The 25,755-nt window shown below is 40.6% G+C and overlaps 2 protein-coding genes and 1 pseudogene across 5 annotated transcripts; 2 read left to right on the top strand and 1 right to left on the bottom strand.

The window, feature by feature from the left end:
• Window positions 1–2,733: 2,733 nt before the first annotated feature.
• On the top strand, window positions 2,734–8,010 carry LOC115141319 (olfactory receptor 10J1-like; annotated as a pseudogene).
• LOC115141989 (neuronal acetylcholine receptor subunit alpha-9-like) lies at window positions 5,844–17,001 on the bottom strand. Of its 3 annotated transcripts, none has more exons than XM_065000509.1 (4): window positions 16,816–16,982; window positions 14,602–14,820; window positions 14,452–14,492; window positions 5,844–10,957 (listed from the first exon to the last, which is right to left on the bottom strand). In XM_065000509.1, the coding sequence occupies exons 3-4, from the start codon at window positions 14,477–14,479 to the stop codon at window positions 10,647–10,649; spliced, it is 339 nt and encodes a 112-aa protein (XP_064856581.1). In that variant the 5' UTR covers window positions 14,480–14,492; window positions 14,602–14,820; window positions 16,816–16,982; the 3' UTR covers window positions 5,844–10,646. The 3 variants fall into 3 exon arrangements, 1 of the variants encoding a protein (XP_064856581.1); XR_010458549.1 differs by lacking the exon at window positions 5,844–10,957 and adding an exon at window positions 10,966–13,880 and having other exon boundaries at window positions 16,816–17,001; XR_010458550.1 differs by lacking the exons at window positions 5,844–10,957; window positions 14,602–14,820 and adding an exon at window positions 10,966–13,880 and having other exon boundaries at window positions 16,816–16,999.
• On the top strand, window positions 13,979–25,734 carry LOC115141988 (post-GPI attachment to proteins factor 2-like). 2 transcript variants are annotated; one of them, XM_029681437.2, is made up of 6 exons: window positions 13,979–14,103; window positions 14,339–14,509; window positions 14,597–14,846; window positions 16,720–16,826; window positions 21,159–21,267; window positions 23,823–25,734. In XM_029681437.2, exons 2-6 carry the CDS (start codon window positions 14,345–14,347, stop codon window positions 23,951–23,953), a joined length of 762 nt encoding a protein of 253 aa, XP_029537297.1. In that variant the 5' UTR covers window positions 13,979–14,103; window positions 14,339–14,344; the 3' UTR covers window positions 23,954–25,734. The 2 variants fall into 2 exon arrangements, with proteins under 2 accessions (XP_029537297.1, XP_029537296.1); XM_029681436.2 differs by having other exon boundaries at window positions 13,979–14,509.
• Window positions 25,735–25,755: the final 21 nt, after the last annotated feature.

The following is a 25,755-nucleotide window of genomic DNA, read 5'->3' as shown; positions in this document are numbered from 1 at the left end:
AACAATAGTACGTAAGTATCAACACCATGGGACCACGCAGCCGTCATCCCGCTCAGGAAGGAGACGCGTTCAGTCTCCTAGAGATCAATCCCAGAACAACAGCAAAGGACCTTGTGAAGATGCTAGCTTTTTATGGCTGCAGGGGCAGGATTGAGTAGCTTGGATGAAAAGGTGCCCATTGTAAACGGCCAGCTCCTCAGTCTCAGTTGCTAATATATGCATATTATTATTAGTAATTGGATAGAAAACACTCTAAAGTTTCCAAAACTGTCTGTGAGTATAACAGAACTGATATTGCAGGCGAAACCCTGAGAAAAATCAAAACAGGAAGTGGCTTCTATTTTGAAAACTCCATGTTCCATAGCCTTCCTTTGCTAGATTTAAAGGGATATGAACCATATTCCTTTTCCTATCGCTTCCTCAAGGTGTCAACAGTCTTCAGACATAGTTTCAGGCTTTTATTTTGAAAAATGAGCCAAAACAATAACATCGCGTCAAGTGGTCACATGAGTTTTGCTCGTGCAACAGAATTTGGACAGCCATTGCTTTCCCCTCTCCTACTGTGAAAGACATTTGCGGTTGATATATTATCGATTATATATTTTAAAAGCAACCTGAGGATTGATTATGAAAAACGTTTGACGTTTTGTGGAAACTATTTGGGATTTTCGTCTGCGTTGTCGTGACCACTCTTTCCTGTGGATTTCTGAACATAACGCGACAAACAAACGGAGGTATTTTGGATCTAAAAATTATCTTTATGGAACAAAAGGAACATTTGTTGTGTAACTGGGAGTCTCGTGAGTGAAAACATCCAAAGATCATCAAAGGTAAACGATTTAATTCGATTGCTTTTCTGATTTTCGTGACCGGGCTACCTGATGCTAAGTGTACTTAATGTTTTATCGTGCGTTCGATAAATTTACACAAACGCTTGGATTGCTTTCGCTGTAAAGCATCATTTCAAAATCTGACACGACAGGTGGATTAACAAAAGGCTAAACTGCGTTTTCCTATATTGCATTTGTGATTTCATGAATATAAATATTTATAGTAATATTTCTTGCATGTAGCGCTATGCCATTCAGCGGTTGTTGATGACACTTATCCCGATATCGGGATTGCAACCATAACAAGCTAGAGGAAACAGGTACAAAGTATCTATATCCACAGTTAAACGAGTCTTATATCGACATAACCTGAAAGGCCGCTCAGCAAGGAAGAAGCTACTGCTCCAAAACCGCCATAAAAAAAAGCAAGACTACGGCTTCAACTGCACATGGGGACACAGATCGTACTTTTTGGAGAAGTTTCCTCTGGTCTGATGAAACAAAAATAGAACTGTTTGGCCATAATGACCATCGTTATGTTTGGAGGAAAAAGGGGGAGTGAGGCTTACAAGCCGAAGAACACCATCCCAACCATGAAGCACGGGGGTGGCAGCATCATGTTGTGGGGGTGCTTTGCTGCAGGAGGGACTAGTGCACTTCACAAAATAGATGGCGTGATGAGGATAGAAAATTATGTGGATATATTGAAGCAACATCTCAAGACATCAGACAGGAAGTTAAAGCTTGGTTGCGAATTGGTCTTCCAAATGAACAATGACAACAAAGTCAAGGTATTGGTGTGGCCATCACAAAACCCTGACCTCATACCTATAGAACATTTGTGGGCAGAACTGAAAAAGCATGTGCGAGAAAGGAGGCCTACAAACCTGACTCAGTTACACTGTCAGGAGGAGTGGGCCAAAATTCACCCAACTTATTGTGGGAAGCTTGTGGAAGGCAACCCAAAACGTTTTGACCAAAGTTAAACAATTTAACCTCTTCAGTATTTGTGGGTCCTCCATGGGACAGTTGAGCTAACATAGGCCAATGTGATTAGCATGAGGTTGTAAGTAACAAGAACATTATATGGGGCTTTGGTGGCAAAATGCATGGCACTGTGATAGACTGCATCCAATTTATTGAGTAGTGTTGGAGGCTATTTTGTAAATGACATCGCCGAAGTCGAGGATCGGTAGGTCAGTTTTGTGAGGGTATGTTTGGCAGCATGATTGAAGGATGCTTTGTTGCGAAATAGGAAGCCAATTCTAGATTTAATTTTGGATTGGAGATGTTTAATGTGAGTCTGGAAGGATAGTTTACAGTCTAACCAGACACCTAGGTATTTGTAGTTGTCCACATATTCTAAGTCAGAACCGTCCAGAGTAGTGATGCTGGACGGGCGGGCAGGTGCGGGCAACGATCGGGTGAAGAGCATGCATTTAGTTTTACTTGCATTTAAGAGCAGTTGGAGGCCACGGAAGGAGAGCTGTATGGCATTGAAGCTCATCTGGAGGTTAGTTAACACAGTGTCCAAAGAAGGGCAGGAGGTATACAGAATGGTGTCGTCTGCGTAGAGGTGGATCAAAGAATCCCCAGCAGCAAGAGCGACATTTGATGTATACAGAGAAAAAGTTTGCCCGAGAATTGAACCCTATGGCACCCCCATAGAGAATGCCAGAGACAACAGGCGCTCCGAATTGACACACTGAACTCTATCAGAAAAGTAGTTGGTGAACCAGGCGAGGCAATCATTTGAGAAACCAAGGCTGTTGAGCCTGCCAATAAGAATGTTGTGATTGACAGAGTCAAAAGCCTTAGCCAGGTCAATGAATACAGCTGCACAGTAATGTCTCTTATCGATGGCAGTTATGATATCGTTTAGGACCTTGAGTGTGGTGCACCCATGACCACCTCGGAAACCAGATTGCATAGTGGAGAAGGTACGTGGGATTCGAAATGGTCGAGGTAGAAACAAGGTAGAATTTTTAGGAACAGTGGGTTAACTGCCTGTTCAGGGGCAGAATTACATATTTGTACCTTGTCAGCTAGGGGATTTGAACTTGCAACCTTCCGGTTAATAGTGCAACGCTCTAACCACTAGGCTACCCTGACGCCCCAAGAATAAATATAGGTCTGCAGCAGTTTGGGCCTAGAGTGTCTCTCCCGTTGAAGAGGGGGATGAACACCGCAGCCTTCCAATCTATGGGAATCTCAGACGATATGAAAGAGAGGTTGAACAGGCTAGTAATAGGGGTTGCAACAAGATTTTTAGGGACATTTGGGCAGCCTTTATACACAATTTTGAACAGAAATAAAATGGTTCATTGGATCAGTCTAAAACGTTGCACATACACTGCCACCATCTAGTGGCCAAAATCTAAATTGCGCCATGGCTGGAATAATACATTATGGCCTTTCTCTTGCATTTCAACGATGGTACAAAAAATATGTTTTTTTCTTTGAATTATCTTTCACCAGATCTAATGTGTTGTATTCTCCTACATTCATTTCACATTTCCACAATCATCAAAGTGTTTCCTTTCAAATGGTATTAAGAATATGCATATCCTTGCTTCAGGTCCTGAGCTCCAGGCAGTTACAGATGAAGTCGGAAGTTTACATACACCTTAGCCAAATACATTTAAACTCCGTTTTTCACAATTCCTGACATTTAATGGTAGTAAATATTCCCTGTCTTAGGTCAGTTAGGATCACCACTAGAATGTGAAATGTTATTTCGTTCATCAAATTCCCAGTGGGTCAGAAGTTTACATACACTCAATTAGTGTTTGGTATCATTGCCTTTAACTTCATAAGGCTCCTTCTTTCTCCACTTCCTGTCTGACTGACGTGCCCAAAGTAAACTGCCTTTAACTCAGGCCCTGGAGCCAGGATATGCATATAATTGTTATCATTGGAAAGGAAACACTTAAGATTGTAAAAATGTTTTTTTTTAAATAATGTAGGAGACTATAACACAATATACAATATAAATCCAAATAATAATTATTTTTTGAGAGCCCATGCTCTTACAATGGAAAGTATAAGGAAATAATGATATCTACCTCCCAGGATGCAATTCCTATGGCTTCCACCTGGTGTCAGTAGTCTTAGATCAAGGTTTCAGGTTTGTTTCTCCCAAAACGAGTAAGAAATATGAGTTTTCGTACAATGACACTGTTGCTTGACAGTAAGGTTTATTTTCTAACAGTGAATCTTGACTTAATTGAACATAAGCAGTGTCCTATTTCATTATCAACTGATTCCAAACAATTCTTTGCTTTGGAATTTGCAGCGTTGTCTAATGGTGAAACTTCTTTACCTGAACAACTATCAAACTAACTCTTATATAATCCTCAGCCTTAAGAAAAGGCATTCATTTCATTATGTTATCATGTAACTTCTGTCACTCTTCAATTTTTAAAAAGTTACACTATACACTGAGTATACCCCCCCCCTGCCCTCAAACTGTTGATTGTGAAAATCCCAGCAGCGTTGCAGTTCTTGACACAAACCGTTGCGCCTGGAACCTACTACCAAAGGCACTTAAGTCTTTTGGTCTTGCCCATTGACCCTCTGAATAGCACACATACACAATCCATGTCTCCATTGTCTCAAGACTTAAAAATCCTTCTTTAACCTGTCTCCTCCACTTCATCTACACTGATTGAAGTTAATTTAACAAGTGACATCAATGAGGGATCATAGCTTTCCTCTGGATTCACCTGGTCAGTCTATGTCATGGAAAAGCAGGTGTTCTTAATGTTTTGTATTGTGTCTGTGTGTCTGTCTGTGTGTCTGTGTGCATGTGAAACTACTGCATACAGATGTTTGACATGTTCATAATAATGTCATAACAACTATACATCTTAACAATCTGTTCCTTTAAGTTACACTGTGTCCAACTATATGCTATGTAAATATATACCAGTATGTGTTTTAGACAGTGCTTCGTGGATGCATGCTCTTAGATGAAAATCTCATTCCTCTCATGATGTTTTTCAGATGTTTTTCAATCACTGGAGTTCAACGTGAGCCTGTTTTCAGATGTCCTGTTAGATGGACGGGAACTGGGTCTCAAGGAGATCTACACAGAGCTGGCCATCTTTCTTCTGTTGGTATACATCATGTTCGTCATCGGCAACAACATGATCGTCACTCTGGTGATCATCACTCCAAACTTCAGTGTGTATTTTCCTCTGTAATCTGTCTCTCACCAATTTTGTGATCACCACCAGTGTTCTACCTAAAATGATATCAGTGTGGAATGATGTGTCCATTTCATTTGCAGGTTGCTTCTTGCAGATGTATACCTATTTGACATTCCAAACTACAGAGGGATTTCTCCTATGTGCTGTGACCTACGACTGCTATGTTGCTATCTGCAATCCTTTACGCCACAACAGCATCATGACAATCAAGGTGTATGTTCCTGGCCTCAACAACATGGGCTTCCAGCATTGACTGTCATTCTTGCATCAAAACTACCTTTCAGTAGTCATCAGATAATGTATTGGTTTTGTGATCATCCTCCGACTGTTACATTGTCAAGTTGGAAACAATATTTTTGATAGATTTAGTCCTCGCATGTGCTTTATTTGTGATGTATGTTCCATTCACTGTCATCATTTGGTCATATTGTAAAATCATCAAATCGTTTGCAAAATTGCCACATCTGAAGGGCGGGAAAAAATACCTGCTCCTCTCATCTCATTGCTGTCATTACCTTCTACATTCATTATTCATGTGTCTACATCTGTGCTAAATCATATCATATTCATCTCAATGTCATCATCTTGATGTCTATTGTCAACTATGTTTTAACTCCTCTTGTGAATCCACTTGTTTACAGTTTCAGGAACAAACAAAGGATTCTGTCCTGAAACTCCTGTCTTCAATAAAGTTATTCCATAATGCACCATGTTTACATCCCATTATTATTGACCCTGAGGAACATACAGTGATGCCGAAACGTTGGTAAATACCCAATGAGTTGCTGGGAGTTTGTATATGGAGTGTGCGACTTCCTTTATTTTGATAGTTTATAGATGTTATTATTTAACAATGAATGGGCAGGTCTGAATTGGAGAATATGATTCTGTTACTTAGACATGGTAAAAGTTTACTCCGCAAGGTAAAACCAATGTCTATACATTTCAGGTAAAACCAATGTCTCTACATTTCGGGTTGGTATTGACTTAAGCTTTCAGATTTGAAAACTATCACACACATTTAAGCATCATTTGTACCGGCTCTCGTCGAAAGGAGTGGACCAAAGCGCAGCGTGGAAAGTGTTCATGATATATATATATTTTTTAAACACTCAAACAAAATAACCAAAGTGAAAACGAAAGCGCACAGTTCTGTCAGATACAGACACTAAACAGAAAACAAGATCCCACAAAACTCAAAAGGAAAATGACAACTTATATATGATCCCCAATCAGAGACAACGATAGACAGCTGCCTGATTGGGAACCACACTCTGCCAAATCAAAGAAATAGAAAACAGACTTTCCCACCCGAGTCACACCCTGACCTAACCAAACATAGAGAATAATAAGGATCTCTAAGGTCAGGGCTTGACATCATTTAAAAGGACATGTACAACTCCCTGCTGGCAACACAACTGTTTGTTTTATATCAACATTTCCAGTTAATATCTAACTAGCCAATGGAGTTTGTTTAACATTTATCAATGCATATAGACATTTTAGAGGATCAAAATGAAGTGTTGGACATAATTCATCAGAAACTATGTGCTCCAGTCATAAGGGAAAGGAGGATACCTAGTCAGTTGTACAACTGAATGCATTTCAGCTGAAATGTGTTTCCTGCTTTTAACCCAAACCCCTCTCAATCAGGGGCGGCAGGGTAGCCTAGTGGTTAGAGCGTTGGACTAGTAACCGGAAGGTTACTAACCTCCGAGCTGATAAGGTACAAAACCAGCTTCATCAATTCATCATTTGCATCAATGGCTATTCAAAATAGTTTATTTTTAAATGTAGTTCATACTAGAGATGCATTATTCATGTTTGTATGTTTTTTTTTGTGTCTGTTCACTGAAATAGTCCAAATAATATGAAAATCTGGCATGTGAACAACATACGCCCTGAATACAGCTTTCAAAATGTAGAAAGTAAGTGTCTCGTACAAATTAAGAACTATTTCTGTCTTTCTCAAGCAAATGCTGATATTGTGCCCCTTAGTAAAATGATCTTCCTTGACCTCCAGAAGACTCTTGCCTTCAAGCCAACTTGTCAGTTGTGACTGAATTCCTCTTCATTGGGGTTGAGAGCGGCTGAAAAACGTCTACCTAGAGCTGGACATCTTCCTATTGGTGGTCTACCTGATGATCCTGATTGGGAAGCTCATCATACTTACCCTGGTGGCGACAGACCCCAAGCTGCAGTCAGCCATGTACATGTCCCTCAGCCATCTGTCCCTCGTAGACATTGTGATATCGACCAGTGTTCTGCCTAAGATGATAGCAATGAGTTTGTGGAATAACGTAACGATCTCCTACTCAGCGTGTTTCCTCCAGTTGTATGTGTATTTGTCATTTCAAACCGTCGAGAGCATGCTGCTGTGTGTCATGGCCTATGACCGCTATGTCGCCATCTGCAATCCCTTACGTTACAGCAGCATTATCTTAGAGACTGTTGACTACAGCGGCATGGGCATCTGGACTCAGTTTACCTGTCTTCTGTGTCATTTTCGCAGCACAATTGCCCTTCTGTAGCAACAAAATACATTTTTGGTTCTGTGACCTTCCTCCTGTAGTTTCACTGTCCTGTTCGGACACAACCTTTTTGATCGACGTGTGTGCTTAGCGATCTATTTCCCGTTCACTGTCATTATTTGGTCCTACTTCAGAATCCTTGTAGCCGTCTGCAAGATTGCATCTTCAGAGGGCCGTATGAAAGCCTTCTCTACCTGCTCCGCACATCTCACTGTCGTCCTCCCCTGCTACCTCGCTCACTCCTGCGTCTACATCAGTGCCAAATCTGAAAACATTCACTGTAAAGTTATAATCTTGATATCTATCGTTAACTGCTTCCTGACTCCTGTTATAAATCCCATCATCTATAGTTTAAGAAACAAAGAGATAACGGCTGCGCTGAGAAGGCTCTGTTCTGGTAAGGGCGACTCTGATGGTGTACAACAGGGACACGTTTGAACCGTTGTGGGGATAAACAGTCAATTACAATATTCAGCTATACAAAATGCAGTAATTTGCCAGGAGACTTGCTGGATGTCTGAGCAGATCTAATTAAATATTTCTCTGTGGAGAGAGGTGAGATCAGTAAGGAATATAAATTGGCACAACAAAGCAACGCATATGACGTACAGTTCAGGATCTGCACATACAGTTCAATCCACCATAAACTGACAATAAAGACTGGTTTACATAACAGCTAATAATTAAAGTGATAATCTTTGTTTCTCTTAACAATATCATGTGCATGTTAGAGTTGAATTGTCATTTTTACTATATCAAACATACACTAAATTATGGTATAATGAGATATTGTCAGTGCTTAATTCCAGCCGAATCCTGCCAGAACAGGATCCGGCACCTCTCCGTTTTGGACTGTTTTGTACCTATTTGGCCGGATCCGGTACCTCTCATGGCATGAAAAATAATTGGCACTTTTTTCAATGTAAAAATTACAATAAATGCGACCAAAGTTCATTCAAAATGTATCTTCGTAAATGATCCTGTCCCAAAACAAATGCTATGTGAAATAGTACATTTTCATCCCGGGCCTAATATTCTAAGAGTAGTTTTGGGTCGGGCCGGTCAGGGTTTATGGTTTGCGCAACATTGTAACCCATGTGTGAGACCAACGCTTGGCAGTGCCTATGTGAGAAGCGCACCTCTGTCTCTCACATAACTAGAATTAGAGTAACTTTCTATGGTCTCTCTCCATCTCTGCTCTGATAGACATGAGCCTGCAACTCTCATCTCTCATGCACTTTATACATTTTTCCTGATAGAACCATTGCCATGCGAATGGTTCTGAAGGAACCGCAGCACCCCCGATAAATACATTTGCCAAAATTATAGAATTACTGCTGTCTGTTAATGAAATCATTCATAATAGCCTACTACACCACGAGAAGGCCTATAATCTAGCCACCAAGGATCAATAGCTTTTTAAAATATTTTAAATAGCCTAGTTGTGGATTGTAGCCCAGTAATAACGAATAACCTACAGTAGGGAACGCGAGGCATATCTGTCCGTGAAAAAACAGCATGCAGACAAAACCGTTTTTTCGCAATATTTCAAAAACAGTCAAGGGGAAGCACAGGTTGGAAAGCAATTGGCTCCTGCCGAAAAGTGAACACTATGCTGCTGTAGGCTACCAAAATATTTGATCAACATTCAAATATTGTTTTACCAAAGAGAGAGAGCAAAGCTTTTGGCATGAGCGCATCATTGGTTCAGTCAGTGAAACTGGAAAGCATTTTTAGGAATTTCCTAGGCAAAGGCTGTTGATGGATTCAAGACAAGGTCGTTTTCACTGATCTCATATTCTCAGTGTCAAAGATTCTGTCAGTCATGCAAAATTACGTAGAATTGCATGAAATACGTTTATAAAAGGCCACATTTTTTCCCAGACCCTAGGCCACAAATAATTTCCCCAATGTGTGCAACTTTTGTAAGTGCCTCTACTCTACTGCTCTACGTCACTACGCACATGCGATAGTATGCATGCTATGCTTTAATATAAAGGTGATTGGTTTTTCTTATTCGTTCTGGTACCTTAAAACTCCCCATGTCGCTCTCACTTTTTGTCCCGGAACCTCCCGATGTACAAATTAAGCACTGGATATTGTGATGCTGTAACGGATTATTTAAGTGTTTTTAAATGTCACAAACATATTTGATTTTCATTGTGTTATTAAATGTTGATAAATTAACCCAAAAAGCTTAAATCAACTATTACTGTTTTATCATCCCTGAATGGGAATCTAAGGTGTTGCAATTCCCATGTTCACTTTTAAATTAATGTTAGAAACTACAAATAATGATCTAACACACACCACATGTAGAGATGTAGGATCTTAATTTGATCAACCTTTTTCAGGAGAACTGCAGGACATTTCAAACTTGTAGTATATGTGAGGTTTAAAAAGGCTTCTTAAGTTTGCAATTTCCACTTCAAACAATTAAATTAAATTGATGAAGTCTGGATGAAATCCTTGTGTTCAGATTAGGCCTTAGTGTGTAAAAAGGTGTGAGGTGAAAAGTGGAAACTGATCACTACAAACATATTGCACATGTAGCCTGTTCTCTCATTTGGGTTATCCTCAATAAGTGTAAAACCGAAAACATTTTGATACACCATTTCAGGTAATACTTCCTTCACTTCAACATGTTTTCTCCTGTTTCGTACCTAATGAACACAGCCCAGTTATGAAGTTAGATGGCTTTCCCCATGATGAGCAGGCTCATGGAAAACACCATGATGAAAAAGAGCCACATGAAGAATCGGTCCAACACCTTCGCCACCTTCTTCCACTCCCCAGTCCTTTTTGCTGTGGCCCTCGTATTTCTGTAACAGTTGGCAATGTACTCAATATTTGGGAGGAGCTGCTGGTGCTGACAGGTGAACTGGGTCTTACACACCTCCTCTCTCCCTGTTCTCTCTCCTACTCCCCTATTCTGGCTCCTCCTGGCTGCGGCCAGCCCTGGCGAGTCCCTACAGTCCATGCTCATGAACATGCCGTTTCTCCAGGCACTGTAGTAGTTGGTGGGGTTCCTCCCCATGGAGCCGGTGGGACTCATCAACTGATCTTCTGTCTCCTCAATTGCCGTCTTGACCTCTTTCCACCTTCATAATCAAGTCCTCTTGGACCGTTTGTCCGTTCATGGTGTAGTTGTTGCACCTCTGATGGGTAGGTTGAGGTGGCGGGTCCTGTTTCTCAGGCTGGAAAAACATGCAGTTCTCCCCTACTTCATATATAAAGCACACCCTGGCCATGTACCACAGGACGAAGATCTTGGCCCACTTGGGCACAGGCTTGGCGTCTGGGCCACAGTGATGGATGTTCGTGATAATGATGGTCAGGGCCATGGAGGCTGTTATCATGGTCATGGTGGCAATGTAGTACTTTCCTGTGGGACATTGAAAGAGGAACATGTATAATTATCACTATCATTTAATGGTACTGATGTCATTTTAAATGTCCTGTTTTCCCCTTGACAGAGACAGTGCATTGAGTTCAATCAACTACAGTGTTACCATTCTTCCATTAGATATTCCATCCTTTGGTGTTTTGTTGACGGTGGTGGAAAAAGCTCTCATGAGCCACTTCAGAACTTCCCATAAGTGTTCAACACACAAATACAGAGAGACACATCCCATCATGCTTACATGACCCTAAGCATGATGGGGTGTTAATTGCTTAATTAACTCAGGAACAACACCTGTGTGGAAGCACCTGCATACAATATACAGTACTTTGTATCCCTCATCTACTCATGTGTTTCCTTTATTTTGGCAGTTACCTGTTCGTGGGTAAAAGTCTTAGTGTGTCAGAGAACATGTGAACACATGGCAGAGGGTGCAGAACACTAGGACATAGGGGGATTTGGGAGTAGATTACACTTCTGATGCTATAGTAAGAGATCAAGCAAAGCTTCCATTATGAGCCAGCAGATGCAACTGAGGCATCTGTTGACCCCAAGCAGGGATATGTTGATACACGCCCTAATCCATGGGACATTTGCCATATAATACCACCATAGAAAATAAACACAGATAGGCTATAATACACTCTAATAGACATACTGTACCCTGTTCTTGTAGGTTAAATGCATGCATTTTGTTGTCACATAAGTTGGATAGGTGCAGTGAAATGTGTTGTTTTACAGGGTCAGCCGTAGTAGTGTGGCACCCCTGGAGCAAACTAGGGATAATTTCCTTGCTCAAGGGTACATCGACAGATTTTTCACCTTGTTTGCACGGGTATTCGAATCAGCAACCTTTTGGTTATCGGCCCAATGCTCTAAACGCTAGGCTACCTGCCACCCTAAAGTCCTTTATGCTGATTTTTTCAACTAAATACAGTTGTGCAATCTTCTGCATACTTGGAATTTACTGTACCATTTCCTTTTCTCTCCAATCTTTGAACTTGTTTCTTTGTATTAGTATGTTGTTATGAGAATATATGGTTTTCCCATGTATTAAATTATGTTGTTTTTGTTGTTGAGAGAATTCATTTCAAATTCTTGACAAACATAATTGTGTTCAGAACACTGCCAGAAGCAACTGATTACAGTGGTCTCAGTGGATTTGGGGGATCCAGATGTTACCAAGCTTCACTGTTTCAATAAAGCCTTTTGAGGAGGCTGTAGAAAAGGACCACAGGATTAATGTACAGTACCAGTCAACAGTTTGGACACACCTACTCATTCCAGAGTTTTTCTTTATTTTTACTATTTTCTACATTGTAGAAAGTGAAGACATCAAAACTATAAAATATGATAAAATATTCCACAAATTAACTTTTAACAAGGCACACCTGTTAATTGAAATGCATTCCAGGTGACTACCTCATGAAGTTGGTTGAGAGAATGCCAAGAGTATGCAAAGCTGTCATCAAGGCAAAGGGTGGCTACTTTGAAGAATCTCAAATATATATATTTTGATTTGTTGAACACTTTTTTGGTTACTACATGATTCCATATGTGTTATTTCATAGTTGTGATGTCTTCGCTATTATTCTACAATGTAGAAAATTGTAAAAAATAAATAAAAAAATAAAAAAACACCTTGAATGAGTCAGTGTGTCCAGAGTTTTGACTGGTACTGTGAATAAGATGATACCTAAACAATTGGCAGGGAGATCCTGCCTCCTGCCTGGGAAACAGCTGTGAGGGTCATCGAATCAGAATCTGACTGGGACAGAGGAAATAATCAACCACTGTAGATGTCACAATGATTCATCATTAAGAGACCATTAATAATGCAGTTTACATCAGGTACTTCAGTAACTCTTAATGTAATACAAATCCAACAAGCTATCTGTCAAGAGGCTACTCTAAACCAGTCATGAAACCATTTAACTCACCACTTGCCTGATGTTGACTGAAAAAACTAAATGAGAAACAATCATTGCGACTGGACTGTAAGTGTGTGTTGATATAGACACTAAACATAGCGTATACATTTCTAAATATGTACATTGGGAATGTACCATTTTCAACTGTACATAGTTCAGCAAAAGAGAGAATCTATAGCCTACCTGGAATAATATTCAAGCAGAAAATAAACCTCAGCGAAGCTCAAAATCCACGTACTTTCATTTTGCTGTTACAGGTTACACTTATCTATATCCCAAAATATACCAGATGATCATTTCAATTACGTTTAAGTTCCCGGATGGATAGCCGTAGACTGCTCTTGTGCCTTGACAAAGATGAGATGATTGTTAGCGTGAGTTGACTGGGGTTAGAGGCTAGGTGGAGGCTCATCATGACGTACTGAGTGAGCACTATTGGAATTTACACATAATATATTTGAATAAGACGCGTGGGACTTATCCATTGACCAAAAATCATCATCCTCAACAACAAAAACATTGACTTGAGTCTTTTCCAAATACCCCCATTTTCTCAAAGTATGTATATGGCTACAGTATTTGGTGATGCGCAAGAACAGCACCACGGACAGCTCCCGTGATATAAAGTTGGCTTATCAATGAATTCAATTTCTTACACTTCCTCGTGACACTTCAGCCACCAATGATTTTTCAGTATAGACACATCGTGTAACATGACTGGTTCTTGATGTGACGACGTTTTTTTATAGGCTACTCCCATCCGGTCACAACTGAGCCAGTACCTTGCTATCTCTTCCGGTTATCGCAATACATTTTAGTCCGATCTCTTCAATAATTTTTTCGCATTGCATTGGTACCGCATTTATTTTCAAACATTATTGAAGATATTTATAAAATGGCAGCTGGGAGAGGATTCAGGTTAAAAGCTTATTCTGCATCGCGTTGATGATGCTCAGTGTTCATGTTGTGCTGGGCTGAAGGGAACATGAACAGATGCTAATGAATTAGAGACCACATTACACATTTGTGAAATACCTGATCAAGATAAATCTGAACATAGCCAGTAGCCTATATGCGATGATGCACAGGCGTTTGTGGTGACAGTTCAATTCAAGCCAACAAAAGCCATTTCCTTCTCTGACTATGCAAGAGCTATATCTGTAAACAATTGACCTAGCTGTAGCCTACAAATAGGAGGTATGGAATCATATTCAGATCATTTTTATGCATGTTTCTGATCAAACTTATATATAGTCCTGCCTTAATGTCACTGAAAACAGCAGCATGATTTTGCAGGAGGCATGTCAAACTCTCAAACCTGGGTATGAAATCCAGAATTAGCCTATATCATTATTATACATTATTTTGTTCATATCTGGACATTCTCAGTTAAAATGCGTATTTAGTGATAAATATGGCCCTGATGTCCCAGTCTAGGATGCTGCAGGGTCCACATGTCCTGGGTCATGACAAGCCTCTGATCAGACTATCATTCACGTCCTGTGTTGTGGGCACCGTCAGCCTGCCACTGCTTGGCTTAATTACCTGCATCTCCATCTCCTCCGTGTTCCATTTCCAGGACTCCACTGAAACACATTGCAAGGTAATCAATCCTGTCCTTTATTAAGAATGTAGCATGCATGCAAATAAATGGTCTGACTGTCTTTTTTTTGGGTGGGGGGGGGTTTAGGTTACCAATTATCTGCCCTCCATTAGTGCCTCCATAAGCCTGAGCCCAGAGTGCCATATCTGGCGCTTCTGCATTGGCCTACACTCTGCTCCCAGGTTCCTGGTGGCCGTGGCCTATTTTAACTTCTATAAGGGCCGCTTCTCCACAAGGTTCCTGGAGTGGCTGCTCAGCTGCCTCAACTTCATGTGTGCCATCACTGAGAACTTTGGCCTCTTGCTGCTCACCTACGTGTCATCCAATGAGACATACCGTGAGTGACCTTTGACAATTAGTCAGCTGGGAATAAATTGGCATAAGGCCTGCCCTACAGCATAATAGGCTGCTCATTTACATTTACATACAGTGGGGAGAACAAGTATTTGACACACTGCTGATTTTGCAGGTGTTCCTACTTACAAAGCATGTAGAGGTCTGTCATTTTTATCATAGGTACACTTCAACTGTGAGAGACGGAATCTAAAACAAAAATCCAGAAAATCACATTGTATGATTTTTAAGTAATTAATTTGCATTTCATTGCATGACATAAGTATTTGATCATCTACCAACCAGTGAGAATTCCGTCTCTCACAGACCTGTTTAAGAAGCCCTCCTGTTCTCCACTCATTACCTGTATTAACTGCACCTGTTTGAACTCGTTACCTGTATAAAAGACACCTGTACACACACTCAATCAAACAAACTCCAACCTCTCCACAAAGGCCAAGACCAGGGAGCTGTGTAAGGACATCAGGGATAAATTGTAGACCTGCACAAGGCTGGGATGGGCTACAGGACAATAGGCAAGCAGCTTGGTGAGAAGGCAACAACTGTTGGCACAATTATTAGAAAATGAAATTCAAGATGAAGGTCAATCATCCTCGGTCTGGGGCTCCATGCAAGATCTCACCTCGTGGGGCATCAATGATCATGGGGAAGGTGAGGGATCAGCCCAGAACTACACGGCAGGACCTGGTCAATGACCTGAAGAGAGCTGGGACCACAGTCTCAAAGAAAACCATTAGTAACACTACGCCGTCATGGATTAAAATCCTGCAGCGCACGCAAGGTCCCCCTGCTCAAGCCAGCGCATGTCTAGGCCCGTCTGAAGTTTGCCAATGACCATCTGGATGATCCAGAGAAGGAATGGGAGAAGGTCATGTGGTCTGATGAGACAAAAATAGAGCTTTTTGGTCTAAACCACTCGCCGTGTTTGGAGGAAGAAGAAGGATGAGTACAACCCTAAGACACCATCCCAACCGTGAAGCATGGAGGTGGAAACATAATTCTTCGTGGATGCTTTTCTGCAAAGGGGACAGGACGACTGCACCGCATTGAGGGGAGGATGGATGGGGCCATGTATCGCGAGATCTTGGCCAACAACCTCCTTCCCTCAGTAAGAGTATTGAAGATGGGTCGTGGCTGGGTCTTCCAGCATGACAACGACCCGAAACACACAGCCAGGGCAACTAAGGAGTGGCTCCGTAAGAAACATCTCAAGGTCCTGGAGTGGCCTAGCCAGTCTCCAGACCTGAACCCAATAGAAAATCTTTGGAGGGAGCTGAAAGTCCGTATTGCCCAGCGACAGCCCCGAAACCTGAAGGATCTGGAGAAGGTCTGTATGGAGGAGTGGGCCAAAATCCCTGCTGCAGTGTGTGCAAACCTGGTCAAGAACTACAGGAAACGTATGATATCTGTAATTGCAAACAAAGGGATCTGTACCAAATATTAAGTTCTGCTTTTCTGATGTATCAAATACTTATGTCATGCAATAAAATGCAAATTAATTACTTAAAAATCATACAATGTGATTTTCTGGATTTTCTCTCACAGTTGAAGTGTACCTATGATAAAAATGACAGACCTCTACATGCTTTGTAACAAAATTGGCAGTGTATCAAATACTTGTTCTCCCCACTGTATATGATGCATGATATACAATTATGTTTTTGAACAAATGACAGAATTTCGTTTGCCTATTTCTTGCAGTTATAAATAAGGCCCTGAGTTTTTCCAGATACATGACCCGACCAGGAAAACTATGGACCCTAGTTATAAACCATATAACCTGTATCAGTGAGTGTTATGACCAATACAGTTGTACTTGTATGCTTTTAGCTTTCATATCCTTCTTTGTCCCATAGTTGTCCATAAAGAAGGTTTTGTCCTGTTCATTGCCAGTTCTGTTATCCACATGGTGTTAACCTGTCGGCTGTGGCTGGTTATAAAGAAGTACTCACTGATTCCTGAGGTAAGGCATCGTTTCTTCCCTTCAGCCCTGTACTTGATCAGCAAATGTTGAAATTGCCTGAAAGACAGAAATGTAAAGGGAAGTTCAACTGAATGAAGAAGTGAACTAACTATTTTGGTGGTATGATGCAGTTTCCTGGTGAAGCAGGCAGTATAGTATAGTTCCTGTTAGTAGAGGGGCTTTTGGTGACTTTGTCTGCAATGTCGACAATGTTGACACTAGAGCCCTCTAGAGTATAAGACAACTACTGCAGCCTGATGAAACAGCATTGTCAAGTGCAGTTCAAAGCTGTGGGGAGATTCTCAAATGGTTTAGCTTGACTCTTCGCATCCTCTTCTCCGTCCTCTCCTTGCCACCTTTCAAAAACTGTCAAAGGTAATCGAGGAGAGTAGTGAAGGAGAGGAAACGTGGAAACAAATGCACTTTGCATCTCCAGTGTTAATCTGCAAAATTGTAATTATTCGCCTACATCCTCATGCCTTTTGCACACAATGTATATAGACTCCTTTTTTTTCTACTGTGTTATTGACTTGTTAATTGTTTACTCCATGTGTAACTCTGTGTTGTCTGTTCACACTGCTATATGCTTTATCTTGGCCAGGTCGCAGTTGCAAATGAGAACTTGTTCTCAACTAGCCTACCTGGTTAAATAAAGGTGAAATAAAAAGAAATAAAATAAAACTTGTATGAAATTAAACTCTTCTTCTCCACTAGCACGTTTGCAAGGGTGGAATCCTAAAATAAATGCCTAAAGTAGAACAAATTATTTTAGCTAGTTGTGTGAGACATTTTATAGTTAAAAGGGTAATTCGTGTATAAAACATTTTTCTCCTTTGAGAATACAACAGCTGATTCAAAGGGGCTGCGGCAGATTTGAAAACACTTTGCACTACACATGAGTATCTTCGACTGTAGGAGGCAATTGAGGAGAGAAGCAAAGTTCTCTGTTCACCTATTATTGAGTTGACACACTCGACCACTTATCGGTTTCCGGGTCACGGAGGAGAGGAGGACAGAGGAGTATAAGAGAAGACAGAATCTCCCTGTGTCCTTTCCTTTCACTCACACTGATGCCTGGTGACTGAGCCTGTAGTGCTCCAGTCTATTGTATTTACACATGTCAATCCTTATAGCTATATCTTGTTTATTTAGTCTCTCATTTTAAGTTGTCACTATATGGTTGAGGGACTTGAAGCTCTGTTATTCTGTGTTAGGACTCTAGGAGAAATAGCAGCGTGTTGATCCCAACCAGATCGGTGGTATAGGCTGTTACTGAGGGTTTGATCAGTCAGACTTGGAAGAAGCCTCTGGCTGTGTTTACACTGTCAGTGCCTGGGCCTCTGTTTTGGAGGAACAGCTGTTTCCTGACCCAATCTGGGGCTGTGACCAACACACCCCTCCACACAACTCATTGGGAGTGTAGGCTGTCATGTGCACCACACATGCACACACGCAGAGATTGTAGCAAGCACAAACACATTAACCGTGCTCGAACTTGGCTTGCACACTTACACTGGCACATAATGTATTCATTGCATATGGCATATACTTGCCTAGCCTGAGTACCAGTATCTTTATCTTACATTCCACTCTTTGCCACTCATTGTCAATGCCAAAGAGACTGGCTTTCTGCCATCTTAAAATATGAACATTCTCGAGAACAGAGGAGCTGATCCTGGTTGATAACCCTCACAGTTATCCTCCAATCGCAACGATTATCCAAATATTGGAACTCGTGTATCACTTTTTTTCTCCACGGAACATGTTGGTAGTTATTTTTTTGTCCAGACAAAACAAGTCTGTCAAAAGTTGCTAGCTCACGTATAAATTCTCAAACAAAATACATACTGTAGCTACTTCAATTCCAAACACAAAACCTCTTTGCTTTGATATTAAGCTTCAACATACAAAAACTTGCTTAGATAACGGCAAAATATTTGTTTTTGATTCTAATTAAATATTTTTTAAGGATCCACATGTTGTCATGGAAAGTATTATTAACAATGAGCAACTCCGTAAATCCAGCTGCATTGCCAAAAGGCCAGCCTCTTGGTCGTCACTAGTTACCAAAGCCACAAAGTCATAAACCCCGCCTATTTCTACTTTTACCTTCTTAAATCAGTTTTTGAACCTAATCTTTTTCCTAACCCTAACCTTAAATTAAGACCAAAAAGCACATTTTTATTTTTATGAATTTTTATGATGTAGCCGATGTTTACTTTGTGGCTGTGGTAACTAGTGGAAATCCAGTCTGATTTGGCAATGATATGGAGTGGCAAGAAGTGGAATGTTAGCTAAAAATACTGGTTCCTGTAAGGGCTGCTGGACATGCTACATACAGCGGTGGAGGCTCCTCAGAGGAGGAAGGGGAGTACCATCCTCAGTGAATTTCATAAAGATAAAAATAGTGAAACATTAAAAAAGTTATCCATTTAAGATATCTATACTAAATATATTCACGTCACCAAATGATTGATTTAAACACACTGCTTTGCAATGAAGGTCTACAGGGGACTCAGCAGCACTCTGTAGTGTAGCACCATGGTGTAGCCGGAGGACAGCTAGCTTCTGTCCTCCTCTGAGTACATAGACTTCAATACAAAACCTAGGAGGCTCATGGTTCTCCCTCCCTTCCGTAGACTTACACAGTAATTATGACTACTTCCAGAGGACGTCCTCCTACCTATCAGAGCTCTTGCATGATGAACTGACATGTTGTCCACCCAATCAAAAGACCAGCGAATGAATCTAGTACTAAAAGCTACAGCTAACTAGCACTGCAGTGCATACAATGTGATGAGTAGTTGACTCAAAGAGAGAGAAAGACAATAGTTGAACAGTTTTGAACACAATTCTTTAAGGAGAGAGAGAGAGAGAGAGATTTGGTTGTATTTTGTTTTTATTTCACTTATCTAGTAATGCAGTTAGCTTAGCCTACTCAAACACCCGGCAAAAACAGAAATTAATGCTATGTTAGCTAGCTGGCTATGGCTATCCAACACTGGAACTCTTCCAAGTCAAGGCAAGCTTTTGATTTGTATTAATTTATTGCCACCGACTGTGTAACTGCTAAACTGCTTTCGGACTGTACATTGTACTGCATGATTCTAGCGGGTTTACTAACGATTTAGTTCTAGTATCTATGATGAGTAAAACTTGACAACGATCTAGGCTGTGTGTAACATTAGGGGCGGCAGGGTAGCCTAGTGGTTAGAGCGTTGGACTAGTAATCGTAAGGTTGCAAGTTCAAGCCCCCAATCTGAGAAGGTATAAATCTGTTGTTCTACCCCTGAACAGGCAGTTAACCCACTGTTCCTAGGCCGTCATTGAAAATAAGAATTTGTTCTCCAATTGACTTGCCTAGTTAAATAAAGGTAAAATAATTAGCGGGCATGATATGAAGGTTTGGCTTTTTCGCCTGGTCACAGACAGCTGATGTGTTATGCACTGAAGTCCCCAAGCGAAAGGAAAAGGTGAGAGGAGGAGAGCGCGTAGATAGTTGCAAGAAGGAACTATGTATAGAATGAGCAAAGTGATCATGCTGTTTGTATGTGGCTGCTATGAAATTGAACTGTATTTGCATGTGCTCAGGGGTGTATTCATTCCGCCGATTCTGTTGGCAGCAAACGTAACGAAATGGGATAAAAGTACCAGAGTGTACAATGCAGTATTGAATGTGTCACTGTCTGTCACCTTGATTACTCTAATTACTCTAGACCTGTGCACCGACATGTAGTAGCCTAAACCTGTCGATGTTACATTGAGCTGGGTGAATGGAATTTGAATGACAATCGTCCAATAAGCTGTAATAGAAATACATCTTCCCTGATCATGAACGGCACCGACCGCCATTATATTAGGCTGCCACTGACATGCAGTAGTATTAGGCTGCCACTCTGTCATACCATTTTTATGGGCAATTGCCGTTTGGATATTGATTTGATATGGGGCTTGTAATCGTGTGTCATGATAATCTATTGTGGGCATTTAAGGGTGGGACCAGTAAATAGAGAACATGCTTTTGCTTGAGACACATGCTGCCAGTGATCTGCAGTATAAATAGTATTTGTGGAAGGATGTGGCTGAAACAGTTTTTACACCAGCTGCAATGTGTTACTGATGTCTCATCTCAAGAGTTTCTCAGATGGGGCTTGATTAAGCCTGCTCATTGTGTTCCTCAACCTAGATAAATTAAATGTTTTTAATTGTTCAATTTATAAAGTAGGCCATTGCATTCGCATAGTACAAATACACAGTAGTTAAGTACACAATATCATTTTTTAGTATTGCAATCTTTCTCTATCAAATCGCTCTTTCTTTTTTCATAAACAGGACGTGAAATCTTTCCACTGGAAAATCCGCTGCTTGATCCTCAACATCGCTTTCTGCTGCTTGGCTGCTTACTTTTACTGGAAACACAACATGTACTGTGAACAAGGGAGTAAGTATATTGTAGCATCAGAATGTTAAAGGGCATGAGCAATCATTCTGAAAAGTACTTTTTCTCTCATGGCTCACTACCATGAAGTTTGAAAAGACAGGCTGAGTGGGCGGGGAGATTATATTCATGAGCTCGCATTGACTGACAGCTCTTTGAAACACCTATGTTAATTAAGCAACTTGGATGCAGTGACCAGTGTTGCAGTAAACTCATCTAAAGGAAATTTGGTGATACTCAAAGTAACTCAAACATCATTGAAGTTGCATCAATGATATCCTTGTTACAGTTGGAAGTGGGAAGTTTACATACACTTAGGTTGGAGTCATCAAAACTCGTTTTTTTTTCAGCCACTCAACAAATTTCTTGTTAACAATCTACAGTTTTGCAAGTTGGTTAGTTAGGACATCTACTTTGTGCATGACACAAGTATTTTTTCCAACAGTTGTTACAGACAGATTATTTCACTTATAATTCACTGTATCACACTTTCAGTGGGTCAGAAGTTTACATACACTAAGTTGACTGTGCCTTTAAACAGCTTGGAAAATTCCAGAAAATGATGTCATGGCTTTAGAAGCTTATGATAGGCTAATTGACATAATTTGTGTCAATTGGAGGTGTACCTGTGGATGTGTTTCAAGGCCAAACTTCAAACTCATGGCCTCTTTGCTTGACAACATGAGAAAATCAAAAGAAATCAGCCAAGACCTCAGAAAAAAATGTAGACCTCCACAAGTCTGGTTCATTCTTGGGAACAATTTCCAAATGCCTGAAGGTACCACGTTCATCTGTACAAACAATAGTACGCAAGTGTTAACACCATGGGACCACGCAGCCGTCATACCACTCAGGAAGGAGACGTGTTCTGTCTCCTAGAGATGAACGTGCTTTGGTGCGAAAAGTGCAAATCAATCCCAGAACAACAGCAAAGGACCTTGTGAAGATGCTGGAGGAAACAGGTACAAAAGTATCTATATCCACAGTTAAACGAGTCCTATACTGACATAACCTGAAAGGCCGCTCAGCAAGGAAGAAGCCATTGCTCCAAACGTCCATAAAAAAGCCAGGCTACGGTTTTAACTGCACATGGGGACAGTACTTTTTGGAGAAATGTCCTCTGGTCTGATGGAGGAAAAAGGGAGAGGCTTGCAAGCCGAAGAACACCATCCCAACCGTGAAGCACGGGGGTGGCAGCATCATGTTGTGGGGGTGCTTTACTGCAGGAGGGAGTAGTGCACTTCGCAAAATAGATGGCGTCATGAGGCATGAAAATTATGTGGATATATTTAAGCAACATATCAAGACATCAGTCAGGAAGTTAAAGCTTGGTCACAAATGGGTCCTCTAAATGGACAATGACCCCAAGCATACTTCCAAAGTTGTGGCAAATTGGCTTAAGGACAACAAGTCAAGGTATTGGAGTGGCCATCACAAAGCCCTGACCTCAATCCCATAGAACATTTGTGGGCAGAACTGTAAAAGCGTGTGCGAGCAAGGAAGCCTACAAACCTGACTCAGTTACACCAGCTCTGTCAGGAGGAATGGGCCAAAATTCACCCAACTTATTTTGGGAAGTTTGTAGAAGGCTACCCGAAACGTTTGACCCAAGTTAAACAATTTAAAGGGTGTGCAAAGCTGTCATCAAGGCGAAGGGTGGCTATTTGAAGAATCTCAAATATATCATTTGTTTGGATTTGTTTAACACTTTTTTGCTTACTACAATGATTCCATATGTGTTATTTCATAGTTTTGATGTCTTCACTGTTATTCTACAATGTAGAAAATTGTAAAAATAAAGAAAAACCCTTGAATGAGTAGCTGTTCTAAAAATTTTGACCGGTGGTATAAATGTATATATATAAATATATATATATATATGTATATATATGTATATATACACCATTTGGCGGGGCTCTTGGGATGCAGATCACAGCAGCACTGACCGATGTGTTGGCCTGACAACTGCGTCTGTGTTTTGAACAACCCATTCCCACCTTTTGTTCCATGCTGGCTGAACAACTAGCTAGCCAGTAACTGCTGACACAGATGAAAGGGGAAACATATACGTATCGTTGCCATAGATGAATAGGGTCAACTTTTAATTATGTTTGCTGACACCCTACAGTAACATTTTGGCATCAGTAGAGTAGCTATCTAGCTATATAAACAACGCCTCTCTGCAAACACAAACACGGCTTCTCCGATGTTGGTTACAAGGCGGTACTTATTTAAATAAGGTAAGAGTATATCGTGTTAAAATTGGTGTATTAAAATGAAAGTTTAGGTGATGTCACCTTGTCCCCTGAATAATGAATCCTAGTGTTTTACATGGGGGAGGGGACCAGTAACTTTGTGATCAAACGTTATCAATGAAGAAGCAGCAGTCATTTTTCATACTCTCATCTGGTTTCCTTCAGATATCAGCAATTTTCATGAAAAACATGATTTTGAATGTTCATAACCTTTAAGCATTATATGATACAAAAGTATATTTTAATTTGACATTGTTTGTTAAAGTGTTCATAAAAGTCTCCTGTCTTTCCTAACCTCCACAGGCTACACCTTTTTCGCCCTCTTTGAGTATTGTGTGGTGTTCTCCAACATGGCCTTCCACCTAACAGCCTTCTGGGACTTTAAGAGCAGAGAGATGGTGGTCATCTCACCAGAGGAGGGTAAAGACTTCTGACTGGGAAACAGAGGGTCAGGTGACAGGTGTTCAACCACTCAGAACACACCTAGCGGAGATGATGCTGTTGCAGAGGAGGAGGAGCAGGAAGAAAGCGCCTTCTTCCATATATTTACATGATGGCGGATGTCATGACTGTAAATAATCACTTTATTTATCTGGACTGTTCAACCTGAAAGTCAATCCTACTCTACCAACATTTTGATAGAGTTGATATTAACATACTGTATGATAAAAGACAGACTTAGTCCTCTATGATTTGGGACAGTGGGGCAACTTCGACTTGATCACCTTGACTTAAGAGTATGCCCTTCTTTAGTCATGCTCACGTGTCTATGACTTATCACTTGTGAAATTCGGGAAATGCTGACTGTTGCCAATGATGTGATCTGAAGAGAGTGTCTTCAGCTCTTTGTATAAAGTATTTTTAAATGTATCAAGAACTGTGGTTAAACGCAAATATGATTTTGTATATTCTCAAGTAGAGAGAGACATCTTAAAGGTATTAATAATCTAATAGTGATTTTTTTTGTGTAAAAATTAAGCTTCATTAAAAACAATTATTTCAGAACTTTTTAGCTATTTACCATAACATGCTTATTCTTAGTGAGTCAGTCAGTCAGTGAGGTCCACAACCTAAATTAAGGAAGTTACAAATAAATGTTCTTCCTCGTTTGTAAAGACAGAGAGAGACAGAGAGAGTGAGAGAGACAGAGAGAGAGAGACAGAGAGAGAGAGACAGAGACAGAGAGAAAAAGAGAGACAGAGAGAGAGAGAGACAGAGAGAGAGAGAGAGAGAGAGAGAGAGAGTGTGTGAGAGAGAGAGAAAGAGAGAGAGAGACAGAGTGAGAGAAACAGAGAGAGACAGAGAGAGAGACAGAGAGAATGAGAGAGACAGAGAGACATAGAGAGAGAGAGAGAGAGAGAGAGAGAATGAGATGGAGAGGTAGATCCAGATAGTACTAGAGTGGGTGTTATATACAGTCACATACAGTATATACTATACTAAAACTGTCAGGACATCTATCTGTATGTCCCTCCACTGCTCTCACACAAAGAAGTGTATGTTATCCAGCAGGCAGAGCAAAGGCACTGAGGCCTTATTTCACTGTCAAATGAGTCCAGTGGCCTGAGGTATGGGAGAGGACAGTGATTGTACAACAAATGAAAATGTATGTTTCACAACTCTGTAACCGCCAGCTGGATCATTTCACTTCCAAATCATTCTCAGGCAAATCAGGAACCTCATGGTTGTTTAGCATGCTGGTTTCTATCACATCCCATGACTCCATTGGAAAGGGTTTGGCATTCTTGAGGTATTAATTTAATTGTATGCATTGATCAACACATTTATTTGCTGTTCCTGATAATAAGAATAAAGACATGTCAAAGTAATCTACACTACAGTTTGCACACAATTTCTATCTCTCGTTTACAACAGTACAGATGTAATAATAATAATACTATTTTGGTGGGTGCTTATGTTTGAATTGGAAATGTGTTTTTTTGCCTTTCCCAACCCCGAGACACCCTCGAAGAGTGGGGTCATGGCCTTCTCAAAATAGTTACACAACATTAAAACATCTAGAACCCCATCTTAACTAAAATAGATAATAAGCTAAGGACTTTCAGAGGGAAGTTACAACCAGGTTCCATTTCTCTCTCCTTTCCTCTCCCGTCTCTCTCCTCTCATCTATCACACACACATGCACGCACGCACACACACACACACACACACAAACACACTGACTAATGACCTTCGATAGGAAAATCAGCCTATGCATTTCTTATCAAAAACCTCT

Source organism: Oncorhynchus nerka, linkage group LG14 (assembly GCF_034236695.1).
Source record: "Oncorhynchus nerka isolate Pitt River linkage group LG14, Oner_Uvic_2.0, whole genome shotgun sequence".
Classification (NCBI taxonomy): domain Eukaryota; kingdom Metazoa; phylum Chordata; class Actinopteri; order Salmoniformes; family Salmonidae; genus Oncorhynchus; species Oncorhynchus nerka.
The sequence above is the reverse complement of the archived record's forward strand: the minus strand, read 5'-3'. Positions and strand labels throughout refer to the sequence as shown.